The sequence below is a fragment of the Parasteatoda tepidariorum genome, chromosome 9, assembly GCF_982258835.1.
Source record: "Parasteatoda tepidariorum strain Cologne lab strain chromosome 9, Ptep-v5.0, whole genome shotgun sequence".
Lineage (NCBI taxonomy): Eukaryota > Metazoa > Arthropoda > Arachnida > Araneae > Theridiidae > Parasteatoda > Parasteatoda tepidariorum.
Genome location: NC_141763.1, coordinates 5,522,693 through 5,548,497, shown reverse-complemented (window position 1 = coordinate 5,548,497; position 25,805 = coordinate 5,522,693). Strand labels below are relative to the sequence as shown.

Genomic DNA, 25,805 nt, shown 5'->3' with positions numbered 1-25,805 from the left:
GACCCAAATTATTAATATTTTTTTTATAAGTCACTTTAATTATCACTTACATATAATTACTTTTCTACTACAATTATAAAATCAATGAAAACATTTTTAATAGAGAGAGAGAGTTTGAAACAAATATTTTTCATAAAAAAACATTATATTAAATAATTTTCAAGGCTACAGAATATAAATCCAATTTGCCTAATATCTAATCTTAAAAAGGTCTAGCACATATTTTTTTCTTTCACAAAAAGATATCTCAAACACCCATTAAAAAACAATGATTTTAGTAACAATCACTAGAGTTGGGGTTCCAAATGATTAAATTTAGATAATGCTTGCAATCGAGTTCAGCCTTAACATTACGATCGACGCCCAGATTAAAAGCCAAATACAGTTTCTACATATTATGAAGTTGAAATTCTGGTCATTTTATGTCCGGTATGGCTTAGAATACCAAAAAAACAGATGTAAAAATGTCACCTTTGGAAAAGTAGTGGTTTATCACTATATTACTCTAAGGCTTTCACATAAATTCTGAATTAGAATAAAGATTGATTATGAACTTTTTTTCAGTAAATCAACAGACATTCATTTTACGGAAATTATAACTATGCAATAACATTTCACAAAGAGCAATTATGTATGAGTATTAATTCTAAGCATATACAGGCTATCTGCTACATTCTAGATCAGCTAGAAATTCATGAACTTTTCATGACTTAACGAAGTTACTATTTTCTCCGACAAAAACAGAATAATACATTTAAAAAGCATTATAATATTAATTAAAATGATAGGTATAACCAAAATTGTTATACTCTACATATTCATATTTATTGATTTTAAATTAAAAAAAAAAACAGAGCAAAGAAAGAGTTGAAGCAATAAAATAGCTGCGTAAACAATTTTTTTTTCTGCAGAATTATATTCTAAATATACTTTTCCTGTTCATCAGAAAGGAAAGAAATACTCCCGATTTTTCTGTTCTCATTTCAAAGGAAAACAAAATTTGCCAATGACTGGCTTGCTTCAGCTAGAATTTCGAATTGATAAAATAAAAAAATAAGAATAATTCGGAAATCATAGAAATTTAAAAGATACTTCATTCTAGAAATTATGTTTTTTCCTTCATTTTTTGAAAGAAAACCATAGCTTTTAAAGAACATGATAAAAACTTTTTATATTTTAATAAAATATGACTTTGAGTGTTGATTTTGTTACAAATTCAGATATTCGGAACACCGTAAAATTGGGGAGAGGGAGTTACATTCCATTTTAAAAATTAGATTTTTCGCTAACCTAAACCCGTGACTTTTTTTAAAAAAATAGTAAAAATCATGACATTTCATGACAAATTTTGTCGAATTCATGACTTTCCAGGTGCGCTGATACCCTGCATATAATTTTACTGTTTTAAAAGTTAAGTGAATGATAGTGTAAAAGATTTACTTTTGATGCATTTGTGTTAACAGACTTGAAATAAAGCTGTTGAGTTTTCTGAAGTAATTCTTGTCCCCCGGCTTGAGCTAAGACTAAAGCATCTGCCCATCGATTATCCTGTATACAGATTTCTACAGCACTTGAAATGTTGCCAGTCAAAAGCGCTTGAGATATCAGACCATCCGTTTCCTCTATTCAACACAACATAAATTGCATTAGTATTCGTTTATTGAAATCTTTTCCAATGCATATTTTTTATTCAAACAGTAAAATTAAGCTTAAATAACTGAATATAGTAATAAGAATTTTACAGTATAAAATATGTGAAGAAAAATTATTTTTAATTTTTTACATTATAGACAGGGTTTGTGATTTTTTTGATGTTTTTTAAAAAAATAAGATCTTTTTGATTTAAATCAGATTTTTTTGATTTTTATTCAAATCCACGGTAAGAACTTTGATTTATGATTAAAAAAAACTTTATGAATGCTTAATTAAAATTAATATTAAAACTATATTATAACAATATTTAAGAAGCTCTAACTACCTAAAACAATTTTTCATTATAACACATATCTTTGAATGCATAGCAACCATTTTGAAACAAATGCAGGATTGAAATTTAAAGACTACAGGGAATAAAGAATTCAAACCCTATTTTTGGCATATAAGGCTAATTTCTTTTTAAGATAACATCAAGCTTTACAAATATACACTTTCCACCAATAAAATATAATGTAGATTTTATTTCAATGCTTTTTCAATCAAAAAGTAGAAATTTAATTAATATTATTTGTATTTTTTTGTGAAAAAAATTCATATGTTTATTAATTACTTTCTACAGCTATGCAAGTCTGTATTAAGACAGCATTAAATGTTTACATTAATCTGTACTTTCAATCTCAAGAATCAAAAGATTTTTAAAAATGTAATTTTAAATGTGTTGGAATTTAACACATACCAAGAAAGAAAGTAATTTCGTTAACTAAAATGAATGAATGCAGCAATTTATTTAAAATAAATTTTAAAACTAAGAAAAGAAAATAATAAAAGCATCAATAATTTAAAACACTGCTATTTAATTTTTTAAATCAAGATATAATATTTAAAAAAATCAGTTGATTTAAGTCAATGATTTTTTTAAAAAAATCATTTGATTTAAATCGTGATTTAAATCAGGCTGATTTAAATCAACAAACCCTGCTTATAGAAAGAGAGAAAATTGAAGAAAATCAATGTAATATAATTTATTGATCAGGGGTGATTGTGAGCCCAACTCAAAAATCCAGAAAATTTCTAGACTAAAATCCTTAATGAAGCATTTCAAAATATCAATGTCTTTATAAATTTAAATCATTGATATTTTCACAACGCGAAATTCTAAATAAATTATATGCAGCATAATTTAAATGAATAATTTTGTATAAATTAACTTTTATCTATCATCACATTTATAATTCAACCAGATATTTACAAATGAAAGAGATGCCGAGTAAAAATTCCAGTTCTAATATTTTGAAATAAAATATACAAGAATTTTTATACATAAATGTGATCAATAATTTCATGAAACTTCTGGACTTTCGAAAATTTCCCAATCGCGGTTAGCAAAAAATCCGGTCTTTTTCCAGAGCACAATCATTTCTGATTTATTAAGCTTTATTTACCAGATAGCCATAATTTGTTTTGTGACTCTATTTTTAAAAATAATTCTTACCAGCCTAATGAATAGAATTATTGAACTGTAATTATGTCCAATTTAAAAAAAAATTTTTTGAATACATAAAAAAAACTCTTTAGCTACAGAAAAGTTACAATAATAGATGAACTTATCTCAAAATAAACATTAGAGAGATACTTCCCCCCCCCCAAATTTAATACAAATTAATCTTCTCTGAATTCATGAAAACTTATGGAACTGTTTTTGTTTTATTTATTTTATAGCTGGTGTTAAACAGTTATCACATTTTTGGGTCTAAAACTATCAATCAACAGTGTAGCCTTGAAATTCTGGGTCTGGGCGACCTGAAAATTGGGTCAGCTGTACAAAGAAGGTTATAAAATATTCAAAATGCTGGGATATTTTTCACTAATTTTGCACATTGATAAAGTTTACACTTATTTAATAATAGATTGAACTCCTTTAATTTAAAATAATTATTGAAATGATAGGGAATGTTGTCAGCAACTGAAGAAACAAAGCATATGAAAAATGTAATCTAAAATACTTACTCATAGCTGGGGGAAAAAAAATCGGAATTAAGTATGGGTGATAATTATTAATAAAAATAAGAACATATTCAGGGTTGCAGCTCAAATCTGGAAGAAAAAAAATTTCTTGTGCTTTCCCTGTAAATACATTATAGTAAAAGGAAAAACACAATCACTGAAGCTCTTGTATGTGCTGTATTAGGCTAACTATACTACTTATAATTGCTGAAAATGGAACAGATGAATATACTTAAAACAATTAGTAAATGAACTACCCTGTGGCAGAATTTTTTCGGACTTTCTGTGACAAACTTCTCTAACACTAATATATTTTGCTCTAACATACTTTTAATTATAACAATTAGAAATTCAAAGTAACAAAAACGCTGTATTTACAGAAGCAAGTATGGAATAAAAATGTATAAAAATTTTAATTGTAAAAGTAATATTTTTGTAATTTTAATACTATAGGCGATATTCTCGCATTTTGTAGGTGGAAAAATGCACTAATTATTTCCTCTTTCGAACTTTGTAAATCATTACACAAATTAAAATTCGTAAATAAATTAAACGATAATAAATAAAAATTTGTAAATAAATTAAAAATCGTAAAATCTGTGCAAAAACTCCCAAAATAAAGATCGACGATGAAATCACATGAATAGGACTGCTTAAAACAGTGATACTCAAATAAGTTTATGTTTCGCGTTTTGGGAATTTTTTTATTTTATATTATTAATTTGAAATTCTAGCTAAAAAGCCAGTCATTATCGATTTTTAAAAAAATCACAAATGAGAATAGAAAAATATGATTATTTCTTTCCTCTCTGATGCGCAAGAAAGACATCTTTGAAAAAAAAAATTCTGCAGAAAAAAGAAGAAAAAAAACATTTTTCGAACATTTATGCAGAAATGAAAACCAAAATTCTCAGATGAAAAATCTTTCTGCAAAAACTCTAACATTCTGTGACAATGTCGCCGCAATTCTGCACCCGGGATGAACTAGTTTAATATGGCTGAAATATCATCCTAAAATATTCCATAGATAACACTATAAGCGGTATCCATTTTTTAAAAGACAAAAATAAGAAACAAAGTTCCCTGTATTTTCCCAGTTTCTAAAGAAAAACTGAAAATTCCCTGTTTATTTTAAGTGATTTTTAAATTCCCTGTATTTTCCAGATTTTCCCCGCAGAGTGACAACCCTGATAGTATGCAATTAGATACAAAATATAAAAAGGAAAAAGAAAAACACAAGAGAGATGTTATAAGACTAGAAGTACAAACACAGGCCTTCCAAACACAATATTATAATGATTTTACTTACGGATTTCTAACTCTGTATCTACAGCTGAAATCAAATAAAAATGGCATAAATAGTGTGAAATTCCTGTACAGCTGATACAGATTTAACTGAAAGAAGCCATTCCAAAATCTGGCATTAGATTCCAAAGTAAAAAAAATTTTTTTTTTAAAAATGAAAGAATGAGATTTAAAAATAATGCGTAAAGCAAATTTAGAAACTAACAACGTTTTTATTTAAATCTCGTGACATGGGTAGAAAGTATCTTGAAATGATAGAATGTCACAAAGAATGATAGTAACTTACAAAGTTTCAATTAAATAAGAATTTACGATAGCATGAGAATAAACTAATATGAATGACTTATCAAAACTGATTATAAAAAGCTCATTTTAATTAATAGAACCACAAAGTTTAATCAGTGAATGATCCCCTAATAAGCCACACTGGACAACATCTAATCTCAATCTTTATCAATCCATGGATATAGTTTTATTTTACTCAATTTTGTACAGTTTGCAGCAGAAAATTTACAGCAATATTATTGTTTTTTTTTTTTGTCATCTACAAGGGATAAAATCAAACCTGGGCTGCAATGAACATTGTTAGTGGTTCCTTCTGAATTCTCATTTGACTAATGTTTTTTTAATGGGCTTATAGTTTATTTATTCATTTACAGCAAATGAAAGGCTTTAACAATAAAGTCATTACCTTTCTGGCTTCCAAATGTTTCTGAACAATGCCATTAAAACTATGAAATGCAAGCATCAAAATGGCAACTGACCATTTAGAAGAGTTAAGTGTCACAAAGACAGCAAGACGGAGAGTCCTCAAATTCAATTCCCCTAGCTAATGTACTCAACTCCAATTTCAATATTATCATTGATTCCATTGTGAGGATAAGTTTAGCAGAAAAGTGAAAGGTTTGGTTTTTACAAAATTAAAATTTGTACAAAACCACAAAATTAAACAGCGGTACCTTTCTTGGTGAGTTTATCAGTACAGTTGATTTTTGATACGGTGATATTAGTTGATACGGTGATTTTTAGTACAGTTGTAATATGAAATCTAAGCAAATAATAAATGAATACTTACTTGAATCTGTTTCAATCAGTAAAGGTTCATCTTTTATTTTCATAGCTATAGTGTCAAAAGCATCTGAGCCATCCCCGGGGATTGAATTATTGCCCTAAGACACATTCAGTAAGAATTAAATAAAAACAATTAATAGACATTTTAAGTTGAAGTGAACTATATATATATATTGAGTGCTCCTTTTGAGTGCAATTTTTTGAGTGATCCTCACACTATTGTATTAATATATTTTGCTTTAGTTATATTGATACAATATCAGAAAGCACTCTATTTTGCGGATATAATCGTGTGAGCTGATGAAAAGATTATAGCTTTTATTTTCCGTTTTTTTTTTTTTAAAAAAAAAAAAATTCATACTTTTTTCTTTAATCAGTTGTTTGTTATTTTTTTCATTATTATTCCCCCCCTCCTTTTCATATGTCCATAATTTTCCTTTGTTTTATCTTCATTTTGAACTTATCTAATGAGCTCTGTTTACTTGCAGCTTATGCGCAATAAATGAAACTTATTGTTTTTCTTAACTTTCTTCGTGTTTTCTTGTATTTATTTATTTTGTTGTATATATATATGTATATAGCAAAATGTAATATTTTGAACAAATTTTAATGCACTTTTACAGATGTTCCCTGATTTAGAGAATATTTGGAACAATGTTTTGAAAATATGCTTATTTCAGAGCATTTTAAAGACTATCCAAGACAAAGTGAGCCACAATTGTAACATGTTTGGAGCAATTTTGGGTAAAGATGTCTTGTTTTGAAGTAAGTAGAATGAAGCAACAATTTCATAAATATAACATTTAAGCTATTTATGGAATAAGTAGCTTGAAAAAAAAAGTAAAAATGTTTAACATAAACTTCAACTTTATAAAAGATTAATAGAGATACAAGTTAAGGTAGAAAAATGTCCTTTATAATAAAATTATTTCATTCTTGAACTAAATTATGAATAGCAGAAAGTAATAAATTCATGTGAAAAAGCTGATTCCTGATTCCATTCTGCATGATAAAAAGTTAGGACCAGGGTTGGCAAGTTTTTGACACATGACGGTTTTTACCGTCATGTCAAAAACCCATAGTTTTGGTAAAACTGTATTTTTATTACAGTGCCTGCCGCTAATAAAATCAGCCACTTTATAAAATCAAATTGGCAAGAACCGAATCGTTACAATATTATAACATGTTAAAAACATCCTTTAATAAAATCAATGCCGCCGCTTTTTAAAATCAAAATTTTGACTACATAATAAATCAAAAGTACAATATTTCAGCTTTTTTTTGTTCTTATTTATAAAATTTTATTTTTTTGAAGTTTAAAGATTTTTTTAGAAGAAGCAACAGTTACTCACAGTGCCGGTTAACAGTTACAAACAGGTGTGGTTAGCACTTTCCTGTGATGTACATAGTGTAAGAGTTAAGGAAAAATGTGGGTGGTAAGCAGCGAGTCCATAGAAGTCAATGTCAATTTCTTGACTTGAATGAAGTTTCGAGAAACCTATTTTACTAAACAGGGGGTCAAATTCTTATCTTACTTTTTATTGAATGAACCATAGAAGGGAGAGAAGTTTCTTTTGTTATCTATCTTAACAGAGAACATGAATAGATTTCCAAAAACTGTCTGTTTGCATATTCCATATTATAAAACTATAAAAACTTCTATAAACTCTCAAATGATGTTGAAAAGTTAATTTTAAATACTGCAACTAAAGCAACCATTGATCGTTTTTTTGCAAAAATTTTGTAAATTTAATCTTAAGTAGGGTTTTACTTTATTAAAATCATTAAATTAGTAAAAATAAAGCATTAATGTTGTCATTATTTCAGCTTTTAAAGTGTAGAAATATCGTAAAAATTTGATTTTTTTTCTTCAAATTTTGAAACGCCTCTTAATAAAATCAGCCGCTTAAAGAGTATAAAACAAAAGTGATTTTAATAAACGGCGGGCACTGTATTAATTTTGGTAAAACTGTATTTTAACTGCCTATAATTTAAAATTAATTCATTTTTGGACAATAAAATTAGAAAAAAAGTTGTTAAAAGATATTTTATACACACACACTCACAGTGACCCCGACTACTGAACATATAATTTTGTTTGTAATTAAGTTTTGTTTAATGTGCTTTTTCAACTGAATAAAAGTTTTTAACTTGACAAAATAGCAATAATTCTTGACTTAGAGTTTGTCAGTAGTTACAAATTTAGAAAGTTTTGTTTAGCTTATTTCTAATATTTAAGAAAAGCCAAATTTTAAATTCCTCTTTTCAGTTCTTGAATTTATTAATAGTTCCAAGCTTTTTTGTTTGTTTATTTCTAACAATTAAGAAGTGCAAAATTTTGAATCCTTTGCAAATCAAGCTATAATGATAAAAGTAAGTATCACTATTTTCAATAAGTATATTACAATATTTCTGTATGAATGTATATCCTTCTATAAGAATACATGTATCAGGGTGCGTAGCCAAATCTTTGAATCAAAAATAAGCACTTTTTAAAAACTTTTCAAGCACTTTACAAAAATTTTCAAGCACTCAAAAAATTCATATTCAATCAATGATATTATTGAAAAACAAAAACTCTTTATAAACAGTTTTAGCATTAAAAAAAATCCAAAAAGAAACGGGCGTAAATTGAAACAATCAGTACTTTCCCACATCACCGAGTGAATTCAACTTGACCCTGAACTCAGAACCCTTACCCCCTACGTCAAAAAAAGCGTTAGAAGTAAAATAAAATAAACAAGAACAAAATTAAAAGAAAAACATTACATAAGGATCTGATATTCTCTATCCGAATTGGAGCACTCGGGTTTCGGTTTCAAGTGTGCGCATATGCGCAAGTCATAATGTGGGTACGACATGAAGTCCGCGTGAATGATTACATAGCAAACTCCCCATTTTTCGTGAAATGCATGGGATTCACCAGATATCACTGAAGGGGAAAAAAATTATTCGGAAAAAAAGCACTTTTTAAAAACGCCAGCTGAAAAAAGTACCTTTAAAAGCTTTTAAAAACGAAATCCCCAAAAAAGCACCTTTAAGTACTTTTTACAAACGCTACGCACCCTGATGTATATAGTTGCAAAATCAATATTGTAATCAATCAATATAGTTGCAATATCAATCATTTACAACATTCATTTATAAAGGCAATTATGTGAAAATAATATATTGTCCCCTATATGCCATAAATTAAAGAAAACAGTAGGTTTTTGACGGTTTTTACCGGTAAAAACACGGTTTTTACCACTGCCATATCAAAAACCAGTTTTTGACGGCAAAAACCCACCCTGGTTAGGACCGAGTAAACTAGGGGAGCTGAACATGCGGCTTGTCAACTGCTGATGCATGGCCCCCAGAAACTTTCAAAGACAGAAACACAAATTTAATTTTGAAAAATAAAAAATGCCTCAAAAATTTTAAATTGCATATTAGGGTCATCACTTTTTAATGAGCTCAATTTATATAGATTCTATTGTAAATCTATGGTTCTCTATAACCTTTTCCGCTATATTTGTTTCTGAATTGCATATGGTTTTTAAAAAGCCAAATGCTTTTAATACAATATTATGATACGGAAATTTCAATTTTGAGCAATCACTCTTTGTCTCGCTTTATTTTTGCAGATACCATAGAGTCAAATGATTTTTCAATCCTTTTCTACCAGTTATTAACTACAAATTTCTGCATGGTTTTCAAAATTACGATACATTTAATACGATATTAAAACTTCTGAGTTTTAAATTGTGCAGATAATTTATACATATTTTAATCGCGTACTTTTTGATGTACATAATTTACGCAGATTTCATGACAGAACTAAATTTAAAAAAGGCATTTATAAAATTTTTAAAAAGACAGTTATTGCTATGCCTTTTCATGTGATTTTGAAAATCCCAAATTTTTTACTTAGAGATCGTTATGAAACACCAGTTTCAAATTTCGCAATTAAATTATCACTTTTTGACACGCTTTGTTCATGCTGATATCCTAAATCAGAGCTGTTTTCGAAACATTTGACGGCAGTTTTACATTTTCAAGAAGTTTTAAAAATTTCGAATTTTTTTACAACATATCAGCTTTAAATAACACATGCAAATAATTACTTTTTGACACAATTTGATCATGCTGATTTCATCGTAAATTTTTTGTTGTTGTTGCAAGTATTGCAATGTTTTTCCACGTGATTTTAACAATTCCACTTTTTTGTTGATGATGTTATTACGATATGCAAGTTTTAAATGGCACATTTAAATAATCACCTTTTGATACAATTTTGCATCGATTTCATCATCAATCCAAATTACTTTTCCACCGTTTTTTCGGAAATTAGAGCCATACATTTCCGCATGAATTTTTAGCTATATAGTGACTACATTTTGTAAACAAATAGTTGTGGTTTACTGCAAAAAAAGTAGTTCTTTCCCCCACTGAACTTAGCTAATAATATGCAATAAGCTAAAAACCCAGCAGAGTTTGTAATAAAAAAATATACAGAGTGTTTATAAAGTCCCGGACTTATTTTGATGTTTAATAACTCATAAAATAATAAAGATAGATTAAAGTTAATAACATAAATGGTTAGATAGACTCAAAAAGTTTCATGACCCTTGTCAATGAACTTCCACGTGTGCCCCCTGCTTGCCGCTACCTGGCGTGAAATTGACTATCGACTTAATATTCTCCATGCGATTAAGGGGGCACACGTGGAAGTTCATTGACAAGGGTCATGAAACTTTTTGAGTCTATCTAACCATTTATGTTTTTAACTTTAATCAATCTTTATTATTTTATGAGTTATTAAACATCAAAATGGGTCGACTTTATAAACATCCTGTATATTTATTAATTTAAGTGCTGGTAATTTAAAGGCAGTAATATTTTACAAATACAAGAGTGAGATTTTACATATGTAGAAATAATTTTTTTTCTACTTACAGTACTCAAGTTAGAAAGCTGTTCATTTAGATCCACATTATCCAATGACAGAGCTCCTTTGCTTTTTAAAATCGAATTTATCTATAAGACAAGACACAAACTGATTCAAACATAATGCAAATACATAGACTTATTAATATGACTAAATTAAAATATATATTACCTCAGAGCCCACTTTCTCGTAACTATAACCAAGCAGTGACAGCATCTGAGCCCTTGGTGTGCTATTGAATGTTGCCTACATCAAGGAAACAATTATTAGGTAATATCACAAATTACACACAGTAAAATAATCCTTGGGACTGTCTAGCAAAGGGGTTTCCAACTTACAATAACAGAAATACATTTATGATATAACGGCAATCGTTAAAAATGCAATTTAAACAAACCAAGTTATTGCCAGATTACTATAGGTAAAGACCAGAGAAATTTGAGAAAATGCAGGTAAACGAGAGATAGTCATAAAATATGGGAGTCTTCATTAAAAAACAGGACACTTATTAATGATGCATCTCAAAAAATTAATGTCTTTCCAAATTTCAATTATCGATATTTTCAAAGCATGAAATTCTAAATAAATTATATGAAGCATAATTTAAATGAATAATTATGTATAAGTTTACTTTTATCTATCATCACATTTATTATTCCACCAGAAGAAATAATTACAAATGAAAGAGATGCCAAGTATAAATCCCAGTTCTAATGTTTTTAAATAAAATATTCAAGAATTTTTATGCATAAATGGGATGGATGATTTCTTGAAACTTCTGGAGCCTGGATTTAAGGAAACTTCCGGAACATAATTAGTGAAAAATCCGGAAATCCAGATTTTTTCCAGAGCACAATCATCTATGGTATTTTAAATAGGGTGCTGCATCGATTAAAAAAGGATCCAGAAATTCAAAAGTCCTGCATCCTAGTGACCCACGGTTTCAAAGATCTTGCGGAATCATTAGAAAAGTAAAAAATTATGTTCAGAGTTCATCTATTTTATAATTATTTCAAAATACATATAGAAAAAGATTTTTTTAGCACAAAATTTAATTCACATAATGAAAGTAATGATAAAGAATGATGGCTCATTCGTACGATACAAATGAAGGCAATGCAGAAACCAGGGATGAGATTAGCCAAAAGGCAAAAAAGCTGAATTTCCACGATAGTAAATTTTACGCAAGCACAGCCCTTTAATAATAAATTCCAGACAGTTTAAGGTAATAAATAATGTGTAGACATACAATTGTGTACTAATCTATTATTATATAAATGATTACATTGATACTTAACATTTAATAAAAATAAAAATTACCAATTGAAAAAATAAAGCTGGAAATTATATTTTTCCTTCAGTTCACATAAGAGACAATTATTACTTGAAAAACTACCTGGTTTAGCAAATTAAAACTACTAAGAATATACATTAATATTTCATTTCTTTTAATAAATACTGTTATGTGATTTATAGCAAATGTATCTGTAATATTACTTTTTAAATTATATTGGAAAAAAAAAAACTTCAACAATGGACCGAATCTTCATGTTCATATTATAGTCCAATCTAACTAGAGCCCTTTGAAACATATCAATAACAGTGAAGTAGAAATATATAGTAACTCCTTAACATACAAAAATTGCTATTTTAGTTTGAAAAATTCCATGACAATCAGCAACTGTTTAGATAATTGTTTTTTATTTGATAAGATTACTGCATTTTATAGCATAAATAACAGCAATTATAAATAAAATTTCGATGATGAGTTAATTAACTCTTCCAAAAAAAAAAAAATTATTAAATCCCTTTTTAAGTGATTGCTTTTGTTTGCTATATCTTTTATGTTTGCTATATTTAGTCGTTAGTCCATCTTCAAACATCTTGTGACAAATCCTATTTTTTATTCTTTGCAAGTACAGAATGTAAGTTTTGAATATATTCCCTTCCGGTTTCTCTGATGTTGTAACACTTATATATATTAATAATCCTTGTTAGAAAAACAGTCACCTTTACAGTAACTAATTAAAAAAAAATTTACTTCATACAAGAATCGCGATAGTTGATCTTAAAGTTGCGTGAATATGAATAACAATTATTGATTTTGAAATCACATGAATATTAAACTAGATATACGATTTTGAAAATGAGAAAATGCAAACTGGGTTATAGAATTTTTAAAACGCGTAAATACAAATCACGATTCATAATTTTTAGATCGCGTAAATACGAATCATGATGCATAATTTTTGATTGCATAAATAAGAATTATGATGCATAATTTTTAGAATGCGTGAATGCGAATCCCAATGCCTTATTTTAAAATCACGTATAAATATGAAAATCAATGTTTGATATTATAAACCGCATGAGCAAATCAAGACATTGAATTTTAAACTTGCGTGAATACGAATCACTACATTGGTTTTTAAAAAGTCGTAAATACGAATCACAATATCGGATTTTTAAATCTAGTAAATAAGAATCACAAGGTACAATATTCAAATCGTGTGAATAAGAATCGCAACACGTAAATATGAAAAGCTATGTTTGATATTAAAATCGTGTGAATAAGAATCGAGATATTAGCAGATTCCAAGCTTGGGACCTCTAAAAGGCTTGTCAGAAGCAGTGTCGTTTGAACTACAAAAATCGAATCTATCTGGAGGGTGGGTAAAAAATTCTGAAAATCTTATCTGCTGAGAGTAAAAGGGGAGAAAATAGCTAAAATAAGTAAAAATGAGAAAGGATTGGTAGCTCTGTAGTTTGAATTTTCTGTTTTTCTTTGAAAATCGGTGAATTTTCTGAAAAAGCGGAATACTTATAAAAAAAAATGAAATTTTTAGAAAATCTGAATTTTTGATTAAAAAAAAAGCTGAAATTTAAGAGATAAAAAGTGAGAAAAGCGGAAATCCGCTAAAAAGCGGAAAAATCTCATCCCTGAGAAACAAATTGAGGTAAAATGAACGGTGATGATATAGAACAGAACATTGTTGAATATCAAGATTTCCTCGTAAATCATAACAACAAAGAAAAAAAAAATCTCTTACTAACATCTACTGAAAAAAAAGCAGCTTTAAGGACTTTTAAAAAACAAAAATACACATTTCAAAAACACTCTGCCTTCTGCTTCATATTTACTACAAATATAAGTTTACCAAATGAAAGATTTTTATAAAAAGTGGAAAGTTCTTTTGGTTGGCAACCCACAGGACTCAAAAATGGTACAGTAGCTCAGATGCTTCTAAAGTTTGAAGACCATGACAAAAATAGGAACGCACACAGAAAAAACATAAGCTTATATAATCATACTGAAAACTAAAATTTAAAGGATAATGAAATTACCTGCAAGAAATTCCAGACAAGTTTCTCCTGCTCGTTTCGACTTCCTTCCACCTTGCTTTGACAAAACTCGACGAGATTTCCATTAGCGAGAGAGGATTCTAATTTCTCAGAATTTTTTAAAAGTTCTGGCTCTGTAACAACTTGACATATTTGTACTATCCTTCTGGATGGTAGATCTTGAGTCTGAGTATTACTGGTCACCTCAGTGGAGAAAGACACGAGTTTACCACCAAACTGAGGGGAGAAAAAGTGCTACATTTATGGAGAAATATTTTTCACAGCTATTTAATAAGTAAATTAACCTTACTTAATACCAGGGTTTGTGATATTTTTTTGATTTAAATCAGATTTTTTTTATTTAAATCGGATTTATTTTTATTTTTATTCAAATGCACTGTAAGAACTTTGATTTATGATTAAAAAAACTTCATGAATGCTTAATCAAAATTAATATTAAAACTATATTATACCTAAAACAATTTTTAATTATTACACATATCTTTGAATGCATAGCAACCATTTTGAAACAAATGCAAGATTGAAATTTAAAGACTACATGAATTAAAGAATTTAAACCCTATTTTTGACATAAGTGTAATTTCTTCTTAAGATAACATCAAGCTTTACAAATATACACTTTCCACCAATAAAATATAATGTAGATTTTAATTCCGTGCTTTTTCAATCAAAAAGTAGAAATTTAATTAATATTACTTGTATTTTTTTGTGAAAAAAATTCATATGTTTATTAATTACTTTCTACAGCTATGCAAGTCTGTATTAAGACAGCATTACATGTTTACATTAATCTGTACTTTCAATCTCAAGAATCAAAAGATTTTTAAAAATGTAATTTTAAATGTGCTGGAATTTAAGAAACACCAAGAAAGAAAGTAATTTCATTAACTAAAATTAATGAATGCAGCAATTTATTTCAAATAAATTTTAAAACTAAGAAAAGAAAATAATAAAAGCATCAATAATTTAAAACACTGTTATTTAAATTTTTAAATCAAGATATAATATTAAAAAAAATCAGCTTGATTTAAATCAATGATTTTTTTTTAAAAAAATCATTTGATTTAAATCAAGCTGATTTAAATCACCAAACCCTGCTTGATACACAAATAATCTTACTTAAATAAGTAAACTATTGTTATTGCATGTTCAAATTCAAAGGTGGTCCACTTTTTATTAGTGTTTTTATGATACAGTATTTTTCAACGAGTGTTTCTAAGAAACATTTTTCTTTCATCGTCACTCAAAAAAAAATATATATATATATGGCAATGTGTAAGTTATTTAGATTTTTAGTATCCAATTCGTAATTTAAAAATTAAGAACAATTTTTGTTCCTTTTCTTTCTCAAATAACTTTTGTTTTTATCATGACACGGTTAAGAGGGATTCTATTAGACTTATATCATTTTCTTAAAAATATAGTAATTGGAAAACTGACATGTTCAGATTTAAAAATTTCTTTCAAAAATTAAAATTTATTTTTTCAGTTTCATTTCTGTGCATAATCTTTTTTATGATATCATGGCATTTTTAAAAGTGTTTCTGATAAACAATTTCCTTTAATGTTTCATGGGCGCTTTCTTTCTGGAAAATATATCAATTTTAGCATTAAAGTTTTGGTTTAAGAATTAGGAGGATTTTTGTCTGTTTTCAACTTCACAAGTTTTTCCCTCCTTTACCCCATACCAATAATATAGCTAAGTTTTGATTATTTTTCAATAGTGATTAAGCTAATTTATTTATAGGTAGAAAATATTCAGCATTCAATCCAATTACTATTTTTTACATCACTATACAATATGTATTGAGGAAAATCAATTTAAAAACAATAAAACATTTTTTAAAAAATGTTAAAAGTCAACCATAAAAACATCAAAAGTTATTTGAAAAAGAAAATAAAACTAATCCAATTGAATAACTGTACTAACACCATAAAATCCAAAAAAAAAAAAAAAAAAAAAAAAAAAAAATGAAAAAGAAAGACTACATTTTGGGCTCTGTAGAATAAAGCAAAAAAATAAATGTGTATGCAGCATATCTACCACTACAAAAATACAATTCCAATTCACTAGTATATAAGACATGTAACTCGACTCTATTTCGGGGTACCTTTTGATAGATTAAGGCCGACATTGTCGATAACTCCACTCCCAAATTGGTGACCTTCGGACGTGATGTGAACACGCCTACCTCGGCAGAAACGCCCACTTCGATATGAATCGACAGTAACGTTGGATAATCCACATTGAACAGTTGACTTGCTACTTGTGACTGCAACGTCATCCACCTCCTCACACTGTTGCTACTCAGTCTCCTCTCGATCACGCACAACGTCGGCTTGCATACACTCGACTGCTAACGGCAACACAGGAGCGACAATGACCGTGATCTTAATACAGCTCTCACGAAGAGCAAAAAGTACGGTTATCTTCATACAGCTCTCCTGGTTTCTCACAAAATAGCAATGAATCAACGAGTGGTATCCAGTCATCGAATTCTATCACAAATAAAATAATTCTGGTGGGGGAGTACTGTAGTGTTTCCACCACTACAAAAATATAATTGAAGTTCACTAGTATACAAGACATGTTAACTCGATTCTATGGTGGGGGTACCGTTTCATAGTTGTCGGTTGACATGGTCAAAAGCTACTCTCCCCTAAAGCAGTCAATATTTTATTATAAAAGTAAAAAACTCACCCCAAATGATGCTCCAACTGGCTTTCTGACCCATTTTGGGGGCTTCTGTAAAGAGACCGAAATATGCCTGTGAATGGATTCAACATTTGGAGGTTGAATCAATTTTTCAGCCCCAGGAAATGATTCAGCAATCTGTAAAAAGGAACATAAGTTTTTTTTCTTTTTATTTCAAGAAAAAAAATTTGGTAAAACAATAAAGTCATGTAATTACACTATTGAAAAAGTTAATGACAAATTTTACTTTAAAATACTTAACAAATTAAGAAGTCAATATAAAGTATGGTTTTAATCAGAAAAAAAGTAATAACAAATGCTTTCAACTTTATTAGTTCACGTGAATTAAATTTGTAACCAGAATTATTAGTTAAGAATAATTTTCTGATTTTAAAGCATTATAAAAATTAGTATTGACATCAGCTAAAGAAAATATTGATGAAGCATCAAAGAAATACCGGTCGCCATGCAGATTCAGCTAACAACTATTCCATACATTTTATGTTTATTTAAAACAGACATTGTTTATAAATAGTTAACTTTTCTATAAAAAAAATAAGTAATTCCTGGCATTTATAGAATTTATTTTAACAGTTTTGAGATATTACATTTTTGGCGTCTCTGGATATTTCTTCCATTTTGCAACACTTTTTATATTTACAGGGTAAGGGTATCTGCTACATTTTAGATTTTTAAATTCATGACTTTTCATGACTAATTCCTAGAATTTTTCATAACTTAACGAAGTTACTATTTTTTCCGACAAAAACGTAACAAGAAATTAAAAAACGCATTATAATAACATAAAATGAAATGATAGATATAGCCAGAACTGTTATGCTTTGCATCTTCATATTTAAAGATTTTAAATTAAAAAAAAAAACAGAGTAAAGAAAGAGTTGAAGCAATAAAATAGCTGGAAAAAAACAAAAGCGAATAATTTTTCTTCCCTGCAGAATTACACTTCTAAAGATACTTTTCTTGAAAGGAAAGAAATACTCCTGATTTTTCTGTTCTCATTTCAGAATTAAAAAAAATTCGCCAATGACTGGCTTGCCTTCAGCTAAAATTTTAAATTGATAAAATAAAAATAATAACAAAAATTCTGAAATCACAGAAATTTAAAAGATAATTCGCTCTAGAAATGCTTTTTCTTTAATTTTTTGAAAGAATACGATATTTTTTAAAGAACATGATAAAAACATTTTATATTTTAATAAAATATGACTGAGTGGGGATTTTATTACAAATTCAGATATTCAGAACATCATGAAAGGGGGGGGGGGAATTTTTAGATTCCATTTTAAAAGTAGATTTCTCAGCAACCTAAATCCATGACTTTCCATGATTTTCTTAAAAAAATTGTTAAAATCATGAGATTTCATGACAAATTTTGTTCAATACCAAAATTCATGACTTTCCACTTGCGCGGATACCCTGTATATAACTTTTATTAGGTAACTTTTTACCTGATATTTTCTAATATTTTTGCTTCTTATATTGTAACTCAATATCTCAAGCAACAAAATTTAACTATTAAATTTTTCCCCATTAAATATTCAATTCATACTTTAATTGCCTCAATTTTGTTTAAAATTATTTTAACACAATTACAGCAGGCTTGTGAAAAACTGGCTACGTAAAAAATGAATGTTGAGACCAACCATTAGTTAGAAAAAAAGAAGGGTCCTTTTTTGCCACCAGGTGCAAAATTTGTGTCATTAGACTCTTTTTTTGTCATAAGTTTCATATTATGCAGTATATTAATAAAACAGTAGAAGCTTTTAAATGAATAATTTATTCCAGGTAGTATAACATTCTTTTTTGATTATATGAGGAAAAGGGTAAAAAGCAAAACTATGTCCTATTTCAAGCTTACTGACTACCTTAAATTGACACATAATAGTTTTAATACAGTTGTGTAAATTTAAGAAAGTAATACCGTATCAAATGTTTAATTGAAAGAGGAGTTTTTTTCTATTTCACTGACATTCTTTAACAACATTTATTGTTTTTTAAAAGATCATTTTATGGATTGCATAAGATTATCAAAATACAGGCTTTAATAACAAAAAGATAAGTGAATTTTTTTTTTCCATCACTCTTTACAAAGTTTTTTTTTTCTGTTTGCTCAGCCGTAGATGAATAATCTAACAATAACTTGTAAGAACAAATCTTTTCTTATTTGTTATTCGTAGTGCATGCGCTCTGAAACTCTTGCCTGCTTGTCAGTTGGATTAGCGATTTCGCACAGCGTGTTTACTTTATCTTTGAAGCGAGCTTCAGGGCGCACAGTTCCTTTTCCCAGCTATTTTGGAAGCTCCAGCATGTGCTAGGTCTGTTTTTATTTTAAAGTTTTTAATAAAAAGTTTATTTTGGCAATTTAGTTTCATTTCATTATTCGATGGCTCATATTAGTTTAATTCATGTTAGTATTCCCCACACTGTTTGAGATCCTTTTTCTGGAGATTTTTATTTAGTACAGTAATAAAATGCAACCACATGCACAAATGAAATTATTTTAAATAGAAGAACCTTAGAGCTGCATTGTGTTTGCTGCTGTCCACCCATCAGAGAGTATACACTAACGTGTCCGTCACAAGAAGAATTTGCTATAACAGCTGGATTTCTTGTACACCATGCAACATCAAAACTCCATTGGCTTCCAGTTGGCAACTCACACAGAACCTTTGAAAATACACATTGATGAGATATTCATTTAGTTTCAATTTCTGATGATAACTCCAGCTATTTAAAAATATTGTGACACAATATTTTTAAATAGCTAGGTGATTGTGACACAAACTGAAAAACCCTGGAAATTTTTGTAGTGTATCTACCACTACAAAAATATAATTCCAATTCACTAGTATATAAGACATGTTAACTCGATTCAATGGTGGGGTACCTTTTCATAGAGAAAGGTTGACATTGTCGAAAGCAACTCACTCCCCACAATTTTATGTGTAAAAAATCGATACGATAACAATTTATATACTATTTATAGTTAATAGAATTTTTCGATAATTAAATTACTTATCAATAAAGAATACCAGACTTTTATAGTAACTAATTTAAGAAAAAACTTAGTTTTTACAAGAATCGAGACATTGGATTAAAAATCGCACGAACATGAATCACAAAATTAGATTTTAATATCGTGAAAATACTAATTGCATTATTGGATTTTTGAATCACGTAAATACAAATTGTGACACACATGATTTTTTAAATCCAGTAAATGGGAATAGTGATGTTGGATTTTAAACTCGCTTAAACATGAATCGCGATGTACGATTTTTAAATCACATAAATACAATTCACAATGAATAACTTTTAAATGAGGTAAATAAAAAAATCGATGTTCGATATTAAAATTGAGTGAACATGAATCTCGATATTAGAGGATTCCAGTGTAGTCTCAAATATTAAAAACTATGAAAATATGACAAACCAAAATGATAATTGCGGAAGAGTCCCGTGATTGAAAATATCTCGTTAACGCGATTCAGCCAAGGTTTCAAAATTTCAATTATAGATTATAGAACTTAATTCTGACTCCAAATTTTAAATTGCAGTGAAAATTTTGTCGGATTAGAAGTTCTGATTCGTGTAAGTCTGCAAATCAATGGTCTTCAGATATGTGGAATTCTGAGAAAAAATCTCATGCCTTGCTACTAGTTTTCTAGACCTGAACAGATGATATGAAAAAGCTGGGCATATATATATATTAATAATTAATAGTTATTTTAAGAAACAATATTAGAATCGCTTGATTCTTTTTTAAAATGAGTGATATGCTTTTAAAGTCTATAGTTACAATGGTGATCATGGAATTATTTGATTAATAAATCTTTTCATCTTTTTTCAAATTTATAAACAAGTATAAAAAGCATTAAATCTCGAAAGAGATCATCAAAAGAGTTCTAACCTCTCCATTTTCGGAACTTGAATTTGGATTCCAACACAGAATTCTGTTATCTTTCCCACAGGATAATAAGAGATCTGGATCTTGCTGGCACCAAGCTATGGACAATATACCCCTAAATAAAATTTATTATGATTATTTCACTCAAAAGGTTCATTTCCTTTCATTTATTTGACTCCTGGAATTGCTTTCTCACTTCACTTCCATATTTTAATCAATGCCAGGGTTGCCACTCAAAGTTGTAAAAAAAATAAAATTCCTTGTGTTTTCCCTTTACATATTATACACAATATATATTAAGAGGAAACACAGCAATCACTGTATGAGCTGTATTAGGCTAAGTATTCTAGTTATAATTGTTGAAAAACTGACAGCTGATCATACTTAAAACAAATAATGCTACAGCAAATGAGTGGTTACCATTTGAGAGCTCTGAGTGGATTCCATTTTTTAAAAGACAAAAATAAGAAACAAAATTTTCCCAGTTTCCAAGGAAAAACTCAAAATTCCATGCATTTTTCCCAGTTACTTTAGGTGATTTTTAAATCCCCTGTGGTGTGGCAACCCTGTTGTTACATTTAATTTAAATAATAATCCACACAGCACATACAAACAATATGCTTACAAAATTATAAATTTTAGTATTTGGTGATGCAGCACTCTTTATTCTTACATAACACCTCCTTTATTCTGTATAATAAAGAAAAGAAATGCAGAAATTATAAAGCATTATTAAAAACAAATATAGCTCTAAATTATTATTGATCCTGCAAAACAAAATATATAAATTAAACATTTGTTACAGGGTTGCCACTGAAATCTGGAACAAAAATTCCCTGTACATATTATACACAATATATTAAGATGAAACAACAATTACTGTGCTCTTGTGTGAGCTATATTGGGCTAACTATATTTATTAGTTTTAATTGCTGGAAAAACAGTTGAACATACTTAAATATTGCTATAGTAAATGAAATAGTTTAGTATAGCTGAAATATCCCATAGATTCACCATTTTTTGAAAGACGAGAGTAAGAAACAAAATTCCCTGTATTTTCCCAGTTTGTAAATAAAAAATCAAAATTCCCTGCATTTTCCCTGTTATTTTAGGTGATTTTTAAATTCCCTGTATTTTCCAGGTTTCCCCTGTTCTCCCTGAGGAGTGGCAACCCTGTGTTAGTACTTTACAAGCATCATTAAAACTCAAACACACTTGTTATGTAGTTCAGTTTTCCTTCATGTTAACAGAACAGCTCTAAATTGATAAGCTAAGTGAAAACAAAAACATAGCTGCTAACTTAAGAAGGTTTATTAATTCATTTTCCTTGCTTATATCTGGTACTTCTTTCAGAATTAGGTATCTTTATATGAATTGTTTGCTTTCTTCATTACTGCACAATTTATAATTAGATTATATCAGTTTTCCGTTAACTTTTCATTCCAAAATTTGTGAATAGGTACATTAAGTGCTCCAGCTTATGCCCACACACTCTTTGATATTTCAGTTATTTGCTGCCATTGGGAAAAAGAAATTTAATCTGGTTTTTTTAAACCAAATATACATACACTAGGGGGCTAATCCCACTGTTTGCTACTAATTGCTGGTTCTTGGCATAATCAGTTGAAATTATTCAACTAAAAATATATGTACTAAAAAGAACAGTTGTGATTCCACTTGACTTCCTATGTCCAAATATTTCCCTTATGGATACTATAAGTGAACATAAATCATTTTTTTAACTAATCATTTCTTGAAATAACATTTAAAATTAAAACTATATTTAAATAACAAATTTGGTGCGTTCACAACTGTCATTTAATATTTTTGTTTACCAACTGAACAGATGTATATTTCAATTATTATTTTGGCATTCATGACTTTGTGCATGAAGCTGAAAGTTAAATTCTAAATTATTTAAGGGATCTCTTAAATCGTAATTCATAATAGTACATTAGTGTAATTTGCACCAAAAAAATTATAATTCTAAAATGGTTCATAATATCAGACATCAATTTAAAAAACTATCTTAACATCCAACAGAGAATTACATTATTCTAATAATAATGATACTGAAAACAATCCTCCCAAACTCTTTATTTAGAAATCAAACAAAATCAAAAATGTTTATCAATTTTATGCTGATGACAACCAAACCAAATGAAATTTAATGATGGAAAACTGGATCCTACCATATGATTTTCCCGCCAATAAAAACGTATTACAACAATGGAAAACTGTGACATCATCATTAGATTTTTATATTTAGTAAGATAAGATACACATTGGGGTTTTATATATAGATGATACAAGGTGATTGCAGGAGGAAAGTTGGATGCATTTATTTTCAAGTGGTTAACACCAACTATTTAATTACTACTGATATATTGATTATACTTCTAAATATATTAAGTTATAATTGTAGTAAGCCCCCCAAAAAAATTTATACATTTATAAATTACAGGGCAAATTTAATGATGTCCACTGGGCACAAAGCGACTAGAACGCCATTAAAAAATTGGCAGTCGCCACCCGATTGGCACTTTCTTTTGTTGAAAATGCAGCCCACGTACATCTTATGATTAATATTTTTTTATAACTATAGAATCATTGTGAACGTGAATAATTAATCTAAATGATGAAATTTCTAAGATGGTGAAAATCTAAAAAAGTAATCTAAAATTTTTTTTTTAGATTTTGCACCTTTTTAGAAATGAACTTTATAAATGTTCTACAGATCTTCACCATTTTAGAAATGAACTTCAGAAAGAATACCTTTGATGATGTTCTAAAGTCTTGAGGGGAGATGTAGCAAATCTTAGATCCCAGAGCTGAATAACAGGACTGTGATCATCTTCAGAAGCAAGACAGAGTTGAGTTGCAACTTCAGGATGCCACGCAACAACTTTACACCTCAGCTACAATCATTAAATAACAATCATTAAATAAAATAATCTCTTAAGCAATAATCTTTATTGATCATAATGTTTTTTACCCTTGATGATGAGTCTGAAACTTTTATGATGGGTTCATTTTTTCTCAAATCCCAAACTATACAGCGAGCAGGAAAGGTAGATGCCAAGATGTGCTGCACTTGACAATTCCAAGAGACACACGTAACATCTTCAGGGGGCTAAGAGATAAGAATGTTTTGTTATTTTTTTTAGCTTGACAGTAGCATAGCTGCCAACATGAATAGGAACAACTTCAGTAGATTTTAAAAATAACAGAATGTTATAATAATTGGTGCATAATGTACTAATTATTTTACACATGTACTAAATATTATACATTTCTAGGGATTTTTATAGTCGTCAAAATAAAAAAATTTTAATATTTTCCAGTTATGATTGACATTAAACATACTTGAAATGTTATGTATCATGTTTACTCACAATTTCAATTATTAATAGGCATTTAATTCCTCAAAGATAATTAAAAGATTTTTTTTTAATTAACTTAAAAAGAGTTCTGAATAAAAATAAACTGAACATTTTAGAAAAAAAAAAAGTTTTGAACTGATTTCTATAAATCAGGTTCGCTTCATTATGTTATTAGTAATACTTATTTAAATATTCTAGCAAGCAAACAATAATCTGCACAAAAATTCTACTTCAATAGGGATTTTTTTAGGTAATTTATTCAATTTTAGGGAATTTTCTAAAATATACAAAAACCAGGAGAATTTAAGTTAAACCAGTAGACCAAGAGAAACTAGCAAAATCCAGTAGTCTACTGGAAAATCCAGTAGAATTGGCAGCTATGCAGTAGCAATAGGAACAAAAGTTATAGAGTAAGCACAGTAAAATTTGATCTGTAAAGGAATTCTGAGAAAAGACTTTGCTTAGAAGACAAAATTACCATGCATAAAGGTCATTGAAATTAATATCAATTCATGCTAGTTTTTCACTCAAGACATTAAATTTCACAGAACATGGACAGAAAAAAATCCAGTAGATTTTACGAAATAATATAAATTTCATGATAACTGCCGCACAATGTATTAAATATTATATGCGCATGGAATTTTATAGCAGAAAAATGTTAATATTTTCCAGTTATGATTGACATTAAATAAACTTGAAATGTTATTTATTATGTTTACTCATAATTAAGAAAAGTAATAGGCATAATTCCTCAAAGACAGGTAAAAAAGTTTATTTAATTAATTTAAATAAAGGGAGTTCTGAATAAAAATAAACTTAACATTTTAGAACAAAAACAAAAAGAAGCTTTAAACTGATTTCTATAAATCAGTAACACTTATTTAAATATTCAAGCAAGCAAGAATCTATGCAAACATTCTATTTCAATAAGGATTCTTTTAAAAACAATGAACACAATTTTAGAGAATTTTCTAAAATTTACAAAAAACAGGAGAATTTTTATTAAACCAGTAGACCGGGAGGAACAGATAAAATCCAGTAGTCTACTGGAAAATCCAGCAGAGTTGGCGGCAGCTATGAAATTTTAATACACAACAGAGACGTAAGTTTGCAAAAATTCAAAAGGCAGAAATTTATAAAATTTAAAAAGAGGCTAAGCATAAGTTTGTAATAAAAATTTTAAAAAATCAATGCAAATCGTTAAATGCTAAAGTAAAAATTTTTTTTTTGTGAAAATTGGACTTAAGTGACCTAACATCTAAAGCCTTACCACCAAAGAACAGATTTTGCAGGAAATAAAAAAGAAAATTTATTTGTTTGGCTTTAAATAGGGATCAGAGCCACTATAAATTTCAATAGAACTCAGTGTATAAGATTTAAATCTTTTTGATGTCATAATTTTATTTTTTCGAACAATTAGAAAACAAAACAAAAACATTTTTAAAAAAAGTTGGAATTAAGTGCCTT

At 28.3% G+C, this 25,805-nt stretch overlaps 1 protein-coding gene across 22 annotated transcripts in view; it reads right to left on the bottom strand.

The window, feature by feature from the left end:
- Nucleotides 1-25,805, bottom strand: part of Sec31 (COPII coat complex component secretory 31) — a 76,097-nt gene that overhangs the window by 35,336 nt on the left and 14,956 nt on the right. For 13 of the 22 annotated variants that reach the window (XM_087150718.1, XM_087150708.1, XM_087150712.1 and 10 more), the window contains exons 6-15: nucleotides 23,948-24,085; nucleotides 23,728-23,870; nucleotides 20,956-21,067; nucleotides 19,560-19,712; nucleotides 17,031-17,162; nucleotides 14,312-14,545; nucleotides 11,138-11,212; nucleotides 10,975-11,055; nucleotides 6,041-6,134; nucleotides 1,441-1,622 (exon numbers count right to left, since the gene is read on the bottom strand). In XM_087150718.1, the coding sequence (XP_087006844.1) occupies nucleotides 1,441-1,622; nucleotides 6,041-6,134; nucleotides 10,975-11,055; nucleotides 11,138-11,212; nucleotides 14,312-14,545; nucleotides 17,031-17,162; nucleotides 19,560-19,712; nucleotides 20,956-21,067; nucleotides 23,728-23,870; nucleotides 23,948-24,085 (1,344 nt within the window). Of the gene's footprint in view, nucleotides 1-1,440; nucleotides 1,623-4,969; nucleotides 4,994-6,040; nucleotides 6,135-10,974; nucleotides 11,056-11,137; nucleotides 11,213-14,311; nucleotides 14,546-17,030; nucleotides 17,163-19,559; nucleotides 19,713-20,955; nucleotides 21,068-23,727; nucleotides 23,871-23,947; nucleotides 24,086-25,805 lie in introns of all 22 variants that reach the window. The other 9 variants (XM_087150701.1, XM_087150704.1, XM_087150705.1 and 6 more) reach the window with 1 other exon arrangement.